Source organism: Neodiprion virginianus, chromosome 5 (assembly GCF_021901495.1).
Source record: "Neodiprion virginianus isolate iyNeoVirg1 chromosome 5, iyNeoVirg1.1, whole genome shotgun sequence".
In the NCBI taxonomy this organism is placed as follows: domain Eukaryota; kingdom Metazoa; phylum Arthropoda; class Insecta; order Hymenoptera; family Diprionidae; genus Neodiprion; species Neodiprion virginianus.
The window spans coordinates 15736495-15751503 of record NC_060881.1 but is presented as its reverse complement, the minus strand read 5'-3'; the positions used below and the strand labels follow the sequence as shown (position 1 = coordinate 15751503).

The 15009-nt window shown below is 37.3% G+C and overlaps 1 protein-coding gene across 2 annotated transcripts in view; it reads right to left on the bottom strand.

Annotated features, from left to right (window-relative positions):
- Positions 1–758: 758 nt before the first annotated feature.
- Positions 759–15009, bottom strand: part of LOC124306086 (tRNA-uridine aminocarboxypropyltransferase 2) — a 63031-nt gene continuing 48780 nt past the window's right edge. The window contains exons 3-5 of one of the 2 annotated variants that reach the window (XM_046766247.1): positions 7649–7829; positions 4727–4929; positions 759–1275 (exon numbers count right to left, since the gene is read on the bottom strand). In XM_046766247.1, coding sequence (XP_046622203.1) covers positions 1149–1275; positions 4727–4929; positions 7649–7829 — 511 coding nt within the window. In that variant the 3' untranslated portion in view covers positions 759–1148. The remainder of the gene's footprint in view (positions 1276–4726; positions 4930–7648; positions 7830–15009) is intronic. The other variant, XM_046766246.1, reaches the window with a different exon arrangement.

Below are 15009 nucleotides of genomic sequence, written 5' to 3'. Positions count from 1 at the left end.
CAGATTAGACTTTTCTTTATACATGTTGCAAAAATAGCATGTGTTACACATGCCATTGACTGAATGCATATGTAGGGCGTCCCGATTTGAAAGATACAATACGTTTTCAGCCCACCTAATGGTTCAATTGGAAAATGTGTCCTACAAAAGTTGTATGGTTCAGAAGGGGATACATGAAGAATTTTTTTCATGCGGTCCACCATCATATTTTTTTTTATAAAGTGAATAGTTCGTGAGTTACAACAAAAAATCAAATTTTGCAAAACACGAGGAGGTGGATTCAAAAGGATTGTCGTTGGAATTGCTCTGTACGCATTAGTAAGTCTATTCATTATGTCTTAACCTCCCCGTGTCTTGCAGAATTTGATTTTTTGTTGTACCTCACGAACATTCACTTTATAAAAAAAAATTTCATGAGAAAGTTGTACATTTTCTAATAAAGAATATTTGAGTTGAAGTAAAAATGTATGATTCCATTTTAAAAAATGGTCCATCCTCCACAGCATTGTCAGTTATGATGCTGGGCTGCATGGAAGAAATTCTTTGTGTGCATTTCTGAACCATACCAATTTTGTATGACACATTTTCCACTTGAACCATTAGGTCGGCTGCAAGCATGATGCGTGTTTTAAATTCGGACATCTTATACATATATGTCTTCAGTCAACGCACATGCGGATATGCGTCATCTGACTCGAGCAATAGCATCGCTTGTTTCGGCTCATCCTATGTTCACACGGGTAGTTGTGCCATTGCAGCTCAAGCCTTCTGGTGTAAACGCAGCACTCGTCTTCACACAGCTACATATTCGCTGAAAATTACCCACTATTTGCATTTTTAATACAATGCACCATTTTTTTCCAAGGAATGATAAAGCCAGCAACTTAAGTTCGGAACTTCCCACAAAATCTATAGGAAAAAAAGTGCACCATGAGTTCACGTTTTATTCAATCATTTCGAGAATTTCTGATGCCAAATCTATCACAAAATCCCTGAGACATCTCGTCAATTTTCTGCTTAATTCAAGCAGATCTTTCACTGGACACGAATATAGCTCCTACTCCGCTTTTTTATCATGATAATTTTTATTCTCTCCAGGCACATGTTCAAGCTGAACTTAATCTAAGTAACCTAACCTAACCTAAGCTCTAACTAACTTCAGGTAGAACACGCAATTGTTTAGCTAGCCTCTTTCCAATCAGCTTAGGATATGTATTTTGTTTTATTCTCCACTCTTTGCTTTGATGTGTTACAGCTCCATTCTGTAGTTGAAATCTGCAACATACAATAAAAGTGGTTCAGATTCTCGAACTTGTTTATAAGGTGCACTGTATTATTATGCATACAGAGTGATTATCTATCGACAGAATGATCTGTCGACTGCTATAGTTTGACGCGTATGCGTTAAAATCATAGACATATAAGAATGTCAATGGTTAATATTCAAGAGCAGTTGTTTGTCAGGGTAACCAACAGTCACAAATTCAGATGACAGGCATACAAGGAGATGGTGGGGTAGTGGGGTCTCAGAATATCTCTATACTTACCATGGAGGAAGGTTACTTATTAACTATTAAGTGCACAAAGCCATCGAACTAAATAGCGAAGAATAGCCGAGAAAAACGCATTTCTAAAATATAAAGGGACTTAAATGTACTGAACGTTTTCATGGGTGCGAATGAGTTCGTAGCTCAACAGCGAGACTCGATCCCGCGACCTAACAGTTACTAGGCAAGCACGTTACCAAGTAAGCTACGAAGTCATTCGCACCCATAAAAACGTTGACGGGGTATATACAACCTTATAGATTCCTTAGTTTTCCGAAGTTGAAGTTAACCTAATTAACATAAGGAAACATTAAGTCAACACAAGCATAAAATCGTTAACGTCTGTGGTTACGCCGCGGGAGAGGTATTCACAGAACGAGCTTATCACAGCCACCGGGCGAGGGAATTGGGACGGGAGAGGGGCGAGAACACCAGAATCTTCTTAATCACCGAAAATCGGGCAGTCTTGAGTTTGTCGAACTCTTGAGCAGTTACTCTTCGGTGCTTATAACTGAAGCCAACTGAATAAACTTGCCGCTGACTAATTGTAAGCTGCTGACTAATATCGTTGCTTTATTTGCCTTCCCTAACCCCCTGGTATTTCTCTTAACAATATTATATCGGAATGTATTTGCTATATACACCTTTGCGTACGCCTACGGATATCCACAGATGAAGGTGTGCTAACAAGAAAATAGGTAGGTTTGAGATTGAATAAATGCATTTTTTCTCGTACGTGCAAGCAAAGTGGAGCTTAGCGTAGCAGTTTAGCGGGACGAAAGTGGTCAATTTCATCTTAGAGTTGTAAAGATAAGTTCGCGCATGTGCAGTTTGGGATTGCTGCTCTTTCGTCCACAGGGAGAAAAAATTGGTCACTCACGTCTCGCAAAACTGCCACGCAAGTCACTGAAATATAATGAAGGTGTTGTCCCATGGTTCGGAATGCGTTCCGTGCGGAAATCTAGTTACTTCTAAATGCATCAATCAGAAGTGTTCCAGCTTCACTCGTACTAGGTTGCTTTTCTTGGGATGTTCCATGATCTGGAATCTTTACCAGCGAAACAATCGCTTGCAAATCGCAACCGTTGCTTTACTGCCATCCAATTTGATTTATCGTCTATTCAAAAGGCGCTTTGCCTATAGTATTTTATCAATTAAACGAAGAATAAATGAAAATGAATTGAGTCACAGCCGGCGCTATGCTATGCTCTGCTCCGAAATTGACGTGAGTCAGTTAGGCGCTATGCCACGGGTCTGCTGACCGGCGTGTCCGAAGCAGTCGTATTTATACCAATATCCTGCGGCAGGGACCACGTTCAGAAGACGAAAAGATTAGTCACGGTGTATAGTTCATATGTCGGTGTGATCAGACGTTATGTTGATTGCTTGATCCACTAGTTTGAACGGTCGAACGCTTGGCAAGATACATATATAAGTTTATACATTACGTCAAATATAGCGGAAAGTTTACGAATTTGATTATTTCCATTTAGTTTTTGGAATAATTATACCTATACTGACAAGACCTAATGACGGATTCATCTTCTCTAACCTCGATTTGATTACGCTCTTGTTACGCACACAAAGATGCATCTCACGGATGCACTCTTCCGTTGACAGTACGTAATTTGACCCTATGCATATGGAACGGAACGCCCGAAAAGCCTCTGATTGGTGCTGAAAGCTCCATTACTTTTCATTCGCTTGTTATAACTATCGTGTGTGACTCGGGCCAAAAGTTGGCAATTGCAACTGCGTGCGCTACGTTTCGCCGGAGGCTATTTTGGCGCAGAAACAATTCGGCGTAGGAATGTTTTCTCGTATGTTTCGGTGCAGGAACAGTTGGGCGCGAGGACTCTTTCTAGGTAACCGACTGCTTCGTGCTTAAGAAAAAACAATAATAATTCATTGGGAAATTCCGCACGTGTTCCATAAATATGGGAATTGCAAAGAAAGTTCACGCACCTATCTTTACAATACTTAGATGAAATTGGCTACTTTCCACCTGCTGAACTGCTATGCAAAACCCGACTTTTCATGCACATACGATAAAAAGTAAATATTCCAGTAAGGATGATGTGTTGTGGTTTCGGTTATACCTCTGTCATTACGGAGGCCAAATTTATTCTAACCTGTGAGATACGACAGTCACCTTCCAGGTTTTCGTAAGGGATGGTGTGTTGTGATTTCGGTTATGCCTCTGTCATACGGAGGCTGAACTTATTCTATCCTTTGGGATGCGACAGTCACCTCTCGCGTTTCCGTAAGGGATGGTATGGTGTGGTTTTAATTATGCCCCTGTCGTACAAAGACCTAACTTATCCCAATATCCAGGTTGCAATAGTCACCATCAGCATGTTGGAATTTTTGAAAAATCACAACTTTTAGACGATACTATGCTTGGGGGTAAAAAAAAATTGTTTAACTTTTAATTTGAACCAGTATTCATGCAGAACCAGTCCTTCGGTCTCCCCCAACAATATACCGAAGGAAAATGTTCTATAAACAAATATTCTGTAGAAAAATATTCTATCGGCTCCACGAATCAGACTGCGCCAAAACGTCGCTGCGTCAAATCTCATCCCAACGACAACACGTTGCCGCGCTGAATCGTCTCCGCGCTGAAACATCTTGCCCCTAAAATCCTGCTCCCATCGCAACTCGTGTTATTGCTGTCCTCGCTTCGCTTACGTGCAAATTTCACACTGGTCGCAATCGCCAACTTTCGTCCCTTGTCACACAATATACTAAAAACTATCCGCCAATGTTCATTTAATTAGCCTGTTCTTTTATGCATCTGAAACACCTGGTGGTATTTGAATTGATAAACAAAACAATGGAATCTGTGCGAATTTCGACAATGCATAATTTCGTCATCTTGAAATTCAGCAATTCATTCAAGTCTGGAAATTTATTTAAATATATGGTTTTTAACCACGTGTTGTAGTTGTATTTCACGGATTTTTGGGACTGTAATATTTAAGGGTGAGGAACTTTCCGTTATTCTAGTGGTAACGAATAGTGTCATGAGGCGTCATGCTGGGCATCATTTTCCAACAATATAAAACCCGGAAAAACGGTCGTACGATATCTCATTTTGCTCTTAAGTAATAACGAAAATTTCCCACCCATAGACCTTATTATCTACAAAAATTTGTGAAATACGGAAACATATTTACCGGCACAGGTATTGAAGCGGACGTAGAAGTTCATCCTTCAGCTGGGAGTTTCCCTCTAAAATAGAAAGTGCAAAGGTACCCGTTTCCAATGTAGATAAGCATCCTTCGGTTGGTTGAGTTCGTATTACATATTCGCTGGTGGGTAATCCAACGAGTTTGCAGGAGCGTATAGAGTAAAGCATTGGACTACCATGGAACATTGCCTAAAATCATTCAAAAGTATTCAAAGAAAACCGGACCCTCTGTTCAAAACTCAACACCTAGCTGTAATATTATGCGTGAGATCCTATTGCTGTAATATATTGAGTTCGATCGATGGTTACATTTTCTCCTTAAATTTTTGAGGTTGAAATTGGTAACATTACGTGACGAAACATTCATTAAAAATCACTTATTCGCTGCTTCAAATTGACTTTAGAGGTGTCAAGTTTTCAGAATGTCAGATATGATTTAGGTTGTTAACGTTCGCTCAGTTTCACAATGCTTCAGATACTCCTAAAATTGCGGAATAACGATTTTCCCTAAAAGTGCATTGTGAATGTTACGAATTTCAATCTCATATGAAAGCCAAAGGAGGACAAGTATAGTAAAAAGCCATTTGCGTATATCTTCACGATATTTTATAGATGACTAGGTATTGTTTAAAATACTCGGGTCAGGAAAGGAACAGACCTCACTCGCGATTCGTTTTCGATGAGAAAAAAAAAAAATAGAATCATATTTTCCTCAAGATTCACTTACCGCTTTGGTTAAACATATAATATATTATTGAGGGAGTCAACAGCTTTCATAGGCACAATGGACAGATTTTTAGTTCAATAAATTTATGAGAAAATTTTTTTTTCATATAGTGATTTTGTTTCTTTTTTTTACTGTAATACTTTTCGAGCAAAATTATGAAACTAGTATTTTAACATTCCTTACAGATTTCTGAAGAACTCGTACTTCTTCCCAAATTTTTGTGACTGTACGCCGTGGTTGAAAAAAAAATTATGGCCATTTTTTTTTCTAGAAAAAATAAATTATTAAACAAGATTTAGCCTTATTCTCGCTAATTGTACTTTCATTTTGATGTGAGTAATGTACTGAAATAATTCACTTACTTTAGAAGTACTGCTTACTTTTGTAGTTAGATTTATTTTCAGGATCTAACAATAAATATTCTAATAGTACCTACTTGTCCATAAAATATCATTAATATATTTGCAAAAGGCATTTTTACTCCACTTTTCTCTCTATGTCCATTGGCATTATTTGAATGAGTTTCTCGGTGTCCTCAGATCAATTGTTTGCGAAAAAAAACCCAAACATTACGTTTCGGCCCAAATTTAGGGGACCCTCCTCAGAACTATTTATTACCACTAAAAAAAATAAAATAAACAAAAATTGTACAGCTATAATTAAGATTGTAATTAATTAAGCAGTTAAACAGTGACCTTATTGTAGAATATCGGGACAGACCGAAGTACACAAAAAGAAAGGAAGCTAACAAAAGGAAAAGGAAAGAGAACTTACAATGAATTACATAGAAAACAGCAAAATAGCCGAAATTTGAGTCAATCCGTTACACAGTAGAAAAAAACCAAGGAATCGCTGAGTCGTCATCTATGATAAGGTAAAGCTATTAAGTGCTATGGTTCAGATAAAAGTGAAGAAAAACTTACCAAAAAAAGGAAGGAATTAAAAATTCATATGTTATCCGGTTCTTTCGGGACGATGATAATAAGTAAACCACGATCGCAAATGAGAAAAAACTAGTAGCAGTGACAGGAAATAGATGCTCACAGTGAGGAAAATGGCGAACAAAGAAGACCATGGAAAGATTACTAGGATGACGACACAGTAAGATGACAACTTACAAAGTAAAGCAAGACAATCAGTAACTAGGAGGAAGCATGGACTAGAGATGTCATGGCGCTGGCATCCACCTTTTGAAGTTAGGTACCTCTATCACGAAAAGAAGAGACTCACTACTTATTCATAATCAAACTGTAATAAATGTTACTAAGATTGTCAATATCAGATCTTAGATTGACGGTGTTGCAATTTCTGATAATACTACACATTTCTAAAATCAATCTTTTCCTATAATCATTTTCGCGGTGGAGGACACTAACTTCTGTAAAATTAAAATTATGATTATTATCTATTCTGTGCTTTTTCAGGGCTGTTTGTTTATCCGTATCCGAGAAAATGTTTCGTTTATGTTCATTAATCCTTGTTTTTAAATGTCTACTTGTTTGTTCTATAAAACATTTATTGCAATCAGCGCAAGGAATTCTGTAGACTAGTTTTGAACTTTTTTCAATCGGAATTTGATCTTTCGGTAGAACAAACAACCCTGACAAAGCATAGAATAGATATGTAGTCAAGGCGGCTAGGTGGTCTAGTGGAGTAAGGCTCCGGCAAAGCATCTCTAGACACCAGATTCGATTCCGGGCTCCGTCGTGAATTTGTCAAATCACCAAAAATTTCCGAATTTGCATTCTCTAGCATTTTTCTTCTCACTAAAATAGGTATCACGTATTTTCGTATCATTGCATAGATGGCCGGATCCGTCTTACGTGGCTTTTAACAAGTAGTGAAATATACTTGTAAACATGTCACATACATATAAAGATCTATACTTGTGCTTCTTGAGACGAATTTCATGATATATAGAATAGATAGTGATCATAATTTTGATTTTACAGTTCTGCGGAGGACCTCCCACACTAGGGCCGAAACGTAATGTTTGGATTTTTTTTGTCGTAAACAATTGATCTGAGAACACCGAGAAACTTTGTCATAAATCCCAACGGTCGAGAACTTTCTTCATTGTTTGAATGACTTCGAAGTGGCACCTATATGTTGACACCATAATTCTAGAATAGTTGGTAAATTCCTTTGTCGGACCAGAGTAAGCCAATGACGAAAAGTTACCTTAGCTTGCGGCCATGTTCCGTCAAGTATAACCAGATTGTAAGGTTTTTGACCATTGATTCCTACAGGATCCAGCGTGTCGAGGGCCACAGAGTCATTAGTTGGGTAGAGCATAACTGTATTTGGATCTTTCAAAATGTCTGCCAATCCTTCGTGATGAGGAAGTGGAAATTTTTTACCCCTAAATAATGAGAAATATGGCGATGATTCGTCGTCAATTTAATGATTATCTTAAACATCAATTTTGAACGCGACTGTATAATAGTTACTAACTTGAATTTAACGGAAGAATGAAACAAATAGCTATTTTGACATTTTAGGATTAGTTTAAACTAGGTGTGTTTAATAATATGAGTATAGGTGTTTTGCTTTGTTGTGGTTTACACAATTGCATACAATTCTGAAGTTTGGAAATAACGATCGCTGCTAAAATTTTATGGTTACTTTAATGGTACTAGCGCCAATTTCATTATTGAGTTGCGCTTTAGCGTAATTGAGAATTACAGACACGATTTAGTAAATCTGTATTCGAAAGGATGCATAGTCAGTCTTTATCAACTGTATTGAAGATCAACTATTTCAGCTGTTATAGGCACCTATGCATTAGACACGATAAAATAATAGCACGGAGGATTACAAAGGACTGAAATCTTTACCGGGGATCAAGTAAACCTACGATTCCAAAAAATTTGACAATTCACTGCGCTGTTGTAAGCGAAGACCCTCCATTTTCACCGACTTGGTATAGAATTCGAGCGCGAGTACAAGTAGAGCCGCAAGTAGCCAAATTTATCCCTATCAGCGGGACTTGGACTAACGTTGACGAGTGGTCTGGCGGTTATTTGTCATCATTCTTCCGACAAAACAAATATTTATACCGAAAAAATGTCTCCTTTCGGCGAATGCCTCATGTTTACGAGCTTTTAATCTTAAATACCAGAGCGCACTCAAGAAACCGCTTCTCTCAGATAAACATGTCGCAAAAAGAATCACTTGGGCGCATGAAAATTTTGATCGTGATTGGGAGGATGTAATTTTTTCCGATGAAGCCTCTTTTTGGGCACAAAGTACCATCAAAAGAGCTTGGTCTTCCCCCACAAACAGAATTCTCCAACGGACCGTAAAACACCCAATGAATCAAGCGAACTAATTATAGAAAATATACGCGATGCTACCTCTTTATTTCGATCTCCACGCATCATCAAACCCTTACTCTTTTGCGAACCTTCTAGGATTAAAATTAATGAACTTTCTCTATCTCTAAGCACGGTGTAAGAAAAGTGACGATTGATTGCTGCGCTATTAGTTGTTATAACAATCATCGCGGTATTCACGAATGTCCGTTATATGTTTAACAGGCGTAATTGTATAACGGCCCGTTATAATCTTTTGTTCATTGTATCATTGTTCATCTTATGAAACATGTAAACAGCGTAAGTTTGACGGTCAAAAACAATAAAAACAGAAAATTATAACGGGCTGTTATACAATTACGCCCGTTAAACGTGTAACGAACATTCGTGAATACCGCGGTCAAAAATACCGAGGAAACTGTTATTTACTGTCTCTACGCGACAGGCCGATTCAAAAAGATTGGTTAATTTGTCTAAAACCGTCGGTTGAGATAAATACGGTCGATTTGGAACTATTGTTTATTTTGCGCACGGTCTCTATAATGTGATATATATTCATGCATGCAAATCGAAGGATTGCGCGTCGCAACACTGTCAGTAAAACAATGGGAACCGTTTCAGTAACGGATGATTACATAAGTCGCTACTTTGTAAACCTCCATGAACCGTAGCTAGCGCCACTCTGCATGCAATTCAAATTGAAACATCCAAAGAAAGTCGTACGCAAAAATATTTCCAAGAAACGGATTCTTGTAATTTATAGACCACTAATGTTAGGAATACATTTTCTAGCATGATTCTCGCATAAAAAAGATAAGTTTTTAGGTAATTCCCTATTCGTTGCTTCTGATAATCTGAAAAATTGACTTTGTATAATTCCAATAAATCTGCACGTTTTCAGTCCGTTAGTATCCGAAAAACAGGGTTCTAGAAAAATTTCGGTTTGTCGGTATGTCAGTCTCTCCTGACAAACTTCCACGATGATCTCAAAAATGGCTGTATGAGAAACTCTAAAATTTATATGAGTTCATATGTAATGATGGGCACAAAAAATTGTTGTTCCATTTTTGAAATAAGAACTTCTTTGGCGGCGCTACCTCGAATGAGCAACAATTTTGTTGAACGTCGTACGTTCGTACGTCCGATAGCCCGCGGTGCGGTTTAGGGGAAGCGGCGTAGTGGAGGGACAGGAGAGAGGTAGTAGTTCAGCGAGAGCAGTACTGTGAGCACTGATTTTTCTAAACATCTGTACGTTCGTAGGTCCAAACAGCTCGCGGTGCGGAAGTGGCAGCGACGTGGAGAGGGGACGGGACAAAGGCAGCAGTGCAGCGAGAGCAGTACTGTAAGGCGAGAGATAGAGGCTCCCCCTCTCTCACCCGCTCTGTCTCTCTCTGCTATATCTTTCTTGTGGCCGTGAGAAAAAGAAATAAGGGATGTTAACCCCCCCATTTCAAAATTTTCGAATTTCGAGAGTTGCTCTGGTTTGCTCCGAAGTTGCTCTACATTGCTCCAGACAAGTATTTCGGCAAACCCAAAATTGAACAAATAAAAATAAAAAAACCATTTTTCACACTAGCCCCCCGTTTTTGAAAAATTGATTTTTTCGCGACTGCTCTAAGTTGCTGAAGTTGTTCCGAACATTGCTCCAGAACCACAACGCTGTCAAATGAATAGTACTCAGACAAAAACCAAAACTCGACGGGAAGCTTACCCTCCCATTTTTTAAAATAAAAATTTATAAAAATGATTTTGGACAGATGAAAACTTGCTCTGAGTTGCTCCAAAGCCGTAGGATTCTGAATCGAAAATTCGTCCCTGACGCGAGAGATCAACTTTTTATACTGGGAAATAATCGTGCGATCTGAGAATCGTTCCCGGGTCCACGAAAGCTTACCCGGGAACCAGAGTTGTGAATTACACATGACACTGCCTGATGTGAAATGGATGAGTGCTCAATTACAAATACAATAAGTAACGTGCAATGGTTGGGTATTCCATTACAAATACAAAAAGTAACGTATAGTGGATGAGTGCTACATTACAAATACAGGACGTAATGTGTAATGGATAAGTGCTCGATTACAAATAAAAAAGTAATGTTTAGTGAATGTTTTATCCATTACAAATAAATAAAGTAATGCGTAATGGACGCGTGATCCATTACAAATTTAAAAAAGTAATTTGCAATTGATAAGTGATCCGTTACAAATTACAAATAAGAAAAAAGTAATTTGTAATATAGAATATTCCGTTACAAATTGAATAATTGCTCCATCATCATTTCATTTCACTCACGAAAAGTATCTTCTGGGCAAATTCGTTTTTCTTCTGTTCAAAGATCAATACTTCACGCAGAAGAAGAACGTGCAAATTAGAAATTGAATTTGTAATGGAGCACTCATCCATTACACATTGAAAAAAGTGATGTGTAATTGACAAGAGAACCATGACATATTACAAATGAGAAAAAAAAGGTAATTTGTAAAGGAGAGTATTCAATACTTTTCTATGTAAACTTTTCCATCGCCTTGCTACCTCTTAACGGTTGAATTTTGGAAAATGCTGAAATATGTGTTTTATTAATAGTAATGCGTAGTGAGAAACTGGGTTTTCAAATGATAGCTTTCTCATATAGAAAACTGTGTCAGTTCAATAAAACAATGAAAATGCAATGCGCAAGTTTATAATTTGCACGTTATTAGTCTGCGTGAAGTATTGATCTGTGAACAGAATAAAAACGAATTTGCCCAGAAGAAACTTTTCGTGAACGAAATGAAATGATGGTGGAGCAATTATTCAATTTGTAACTGAATATTCTCCATTACAAATTACTTTTTCCTCATTTGTAATTTGCAATGGATCACTTATCAATTGCAAATAATTTTTTTCTCATTTGTAATTTATAATGGATCATTTATCAATTGCAAATAACTTTTTTCTCATTTGTAATTTGTAATGGATCACTTATCAATTACAAATTACTTTTTTAAATTGGTAATGGATCACGCTTTCATTACGCATTACTTTATTTATTTGTAATGGATAAAGCATTCATTAAACATTACTTTTTTATTTGTAATCGAGCACTTATCCATTACACATTACGTCCTGTATTTGTAATATAGCACTCATCCATTATACGTTACTTTTTGTATTTGTAATGGAGCACCCAGCCATTGCACGTTACTTGTTGTACTTGTAATTGAGCACTCATCCATTTCACATCAGGCAGTGTTATGTGTAATTCACAACTCTGGACCCCGGGTAGGCTTTCGTGGACCCCGGATTCCCGGATCACGCGATTATTTTTCTCAAAAACAAATTTCCCAGTATAAAAAGTTTTTTCGTCATTTCCATGACGAATTTTCGATTCAGAATCCTACGGCTTTGGAGCAATGCAGAGCAAGTTTTCACGAATCCAAGATCAGTTTGAGAAAGTTTTATGTAATAAAATGGGGAGCTAAGCGCCCCGTCGAGTTTTGATTTTCATTTGAGCACTGTTCATTTGACAGCATTGTGGTTCTGGAGCAATATTCGGAACAACTAGAGCAACTTAGAGCAGCGCGAAAAAATCACTTTTTCAAAAACGGCGGGCTGGTGTGAAAAATGGTTTTTTCATTTTAATTTGTTCAATTTTGGGTCTGCTGAAATACTTTTCTGGAGCAATGTAGCGCAACTTTGGAGCAAACCAGAGCAACTCTCGAAATTCGAAAATTTTGAAAATGGGGGGCTAACATCCCTTGTGAAAAGGAACGACGGCTCGCTGATTACTGTCGCGCTCTCGCTCCCTGCGGCTCTGCGTGGCTGGCTGGAGTTGCGTTGCGCGCACACGCAACGCCGAGTTATTATATATATACTAGCAGCCCATCCCGGCTTCGCACGGGCATATAATAATATTAAGTAATAATACAAATGTTATTTTTCTAGAAACTCACTGTAAACATTGTGTATTTTCTTTTATTATATTATTATATGCCCGTGCGAAGCCGGGATGGGTTGCTAGTTATGCTGTTAAAATGTAGCTTATATGACACGTTCGTAGATTTACCATAGCAGCGCCATCTATTGATTACTTACTCAACCCAGTCGAAAGGTATCGACATCTGTTAGAATCATTCGGAGTTAACAGATAATTGTGACTCTCAAATAATAACAGACAAATAATTAGCAATATATTATAATTGCGACTATAATTTGAGATTTAAACTATCCTATCTCTCAAGTTGGATCGAACTGCACATGGTGTGCGTATTTTATTATAATCGGTTAAGTGGTTTAGGAGTCCATTGAGGACAAACATCGTGACACGAGATTTATATATATTAAGATATGCTAGTGAGCGTAACGGTCACCGAAGCACACGTGAATATTTGTTTTTGATCGATATAAACAAGTTCCATGGGTATTTTTTGAATACGTCGCAAATAAGTTCTCACTTCTGCGGTACGTCCGCGATGGACCCATTTTTTTTAACGTACGCTTCTGTCGAAAGTCAATAATTTCAATTTTCGACAAACTCTCGCGATGGTCTCGTAAACATCTCAATGAAAACTCGGAAGTATACGTAACTTCATATTCAACGGATGAGCATAAAAAATTGCCATATCCTGTTTTCTTAGACCGTGTGCTTATATTGAAAAGAATTCTTAGAAGCATACTCGACGAACTTCGACACAGTCCATATGACGTTTATAGAAAATTTTATATGTGTTACTATAAACTGAATAAAATAATGCAATAAGTAAGGAAACCATTACATGAAAGAAGAGAGTTTTAACGACAAATGTAGTGGGAGAAACTTGACATTTAAGTGGGGAAAAAATACGAAATCAGTAAACTTTGACAAAAAGTATTCTTTTGTGTGTAAGGACAGGTAGTTACCTGCAAGAGTTTATTACTTATCGTTGTCTCCGACAAATGTTTAAACAATTTCGTTGGAAAATCACAGAAAAGTAGAGTTGCCAATAACTCGTTCAACTAGATTTTGATAAAAAACGTGTTGAAAGAAAAAAGAGAGCATTGGTAGTAATGTCAAATGAGAAAAGGTCCGTGAAATTTTAGATATGGTCAATACTGTAAGTGCTAGGGTTTTTTGATTTAATGATTGAAAACTCGGCTCTGAAGTAGTAGTGTAAAAATTCGTGATGCACGCGCACGCTTTTCGTCCAACTTGTTCTAACTTTTTTCCTATCTAACCGAATCGACAAAATCGACAGCAATATTGAAGATGAATATTAGAACTTGTACCAAAACCTGAAACAGACAGTAAAAGCCCGTTTTTTATATTGTTTACATATCTATATATGTACACGACATTTAAGATAATTTCCGGGGTGTAAATCCTGCTACCCTACGGCACAGATACTGATCTGAACAATAACGATAAGTAGAGATAAAGATATTGCTGTGGGGTGCCATACGCAGTAGCGTCAATTAGATAATTAGAGAAAAGAAAGGCAGAGAAATGGAAGGCAGAGAAAAGGCAAGGTCAGGTTTTACGACGGTTTTGCACAACTAACTCAGTTTAGATGAGATAATGGTAGAGGGGAAGGGTCGTACCCAGTAGATAAAACACAAGAAAATAGGTATCCAGTGCATTAATAAAAAGTGAGAAAATAGTTACACTCAAGCAATTCGAGAAATTTAGGTACAATCAGACAATTCAGGAAATTCAGTATAACCGGAAAGAATGGTAAGAGTGGAAATTAGCTAATTAACGAGAGGGATATGTGATAAGCGAGAGGTAGATGCGTGTGTTCGCGATACTATTACTCGGAGCAACAATCAGCAAAGTTTACAATATTCGGTTAAGATAAGCTAGCATGCAATCCACAATCTAAGATCCTTAAATTAAATGTTAACAATGCAAGTAAAGGCAGAATAATATAGCGAGAGAATAGTATTATGACAGTAAAGAAAGCAGTCAAGGTAATTCGAGAACTGTTAATAATGTTCGTAAATTCGCTACCCAGTTAGTAGACAATATTCTAGCAAAAGTAAATATTTCGTGTTTGAAAGTGAATTATTTAGCATTTTCATTAAATTTGCAATCAATTTTCTTAATTTTGCTTCAAGCTTAGAAAAACACAAAAGCGTATTTTGAATTTATTAAATTGTTGCGGTAAATTTGATATATTTGTAAATTTATTATTCTTTTACTGTGCGGCATTCGGAATTTAGTAAACATGCTGCTGAAATTACCAGACACATGTACAAAATAATTCGATT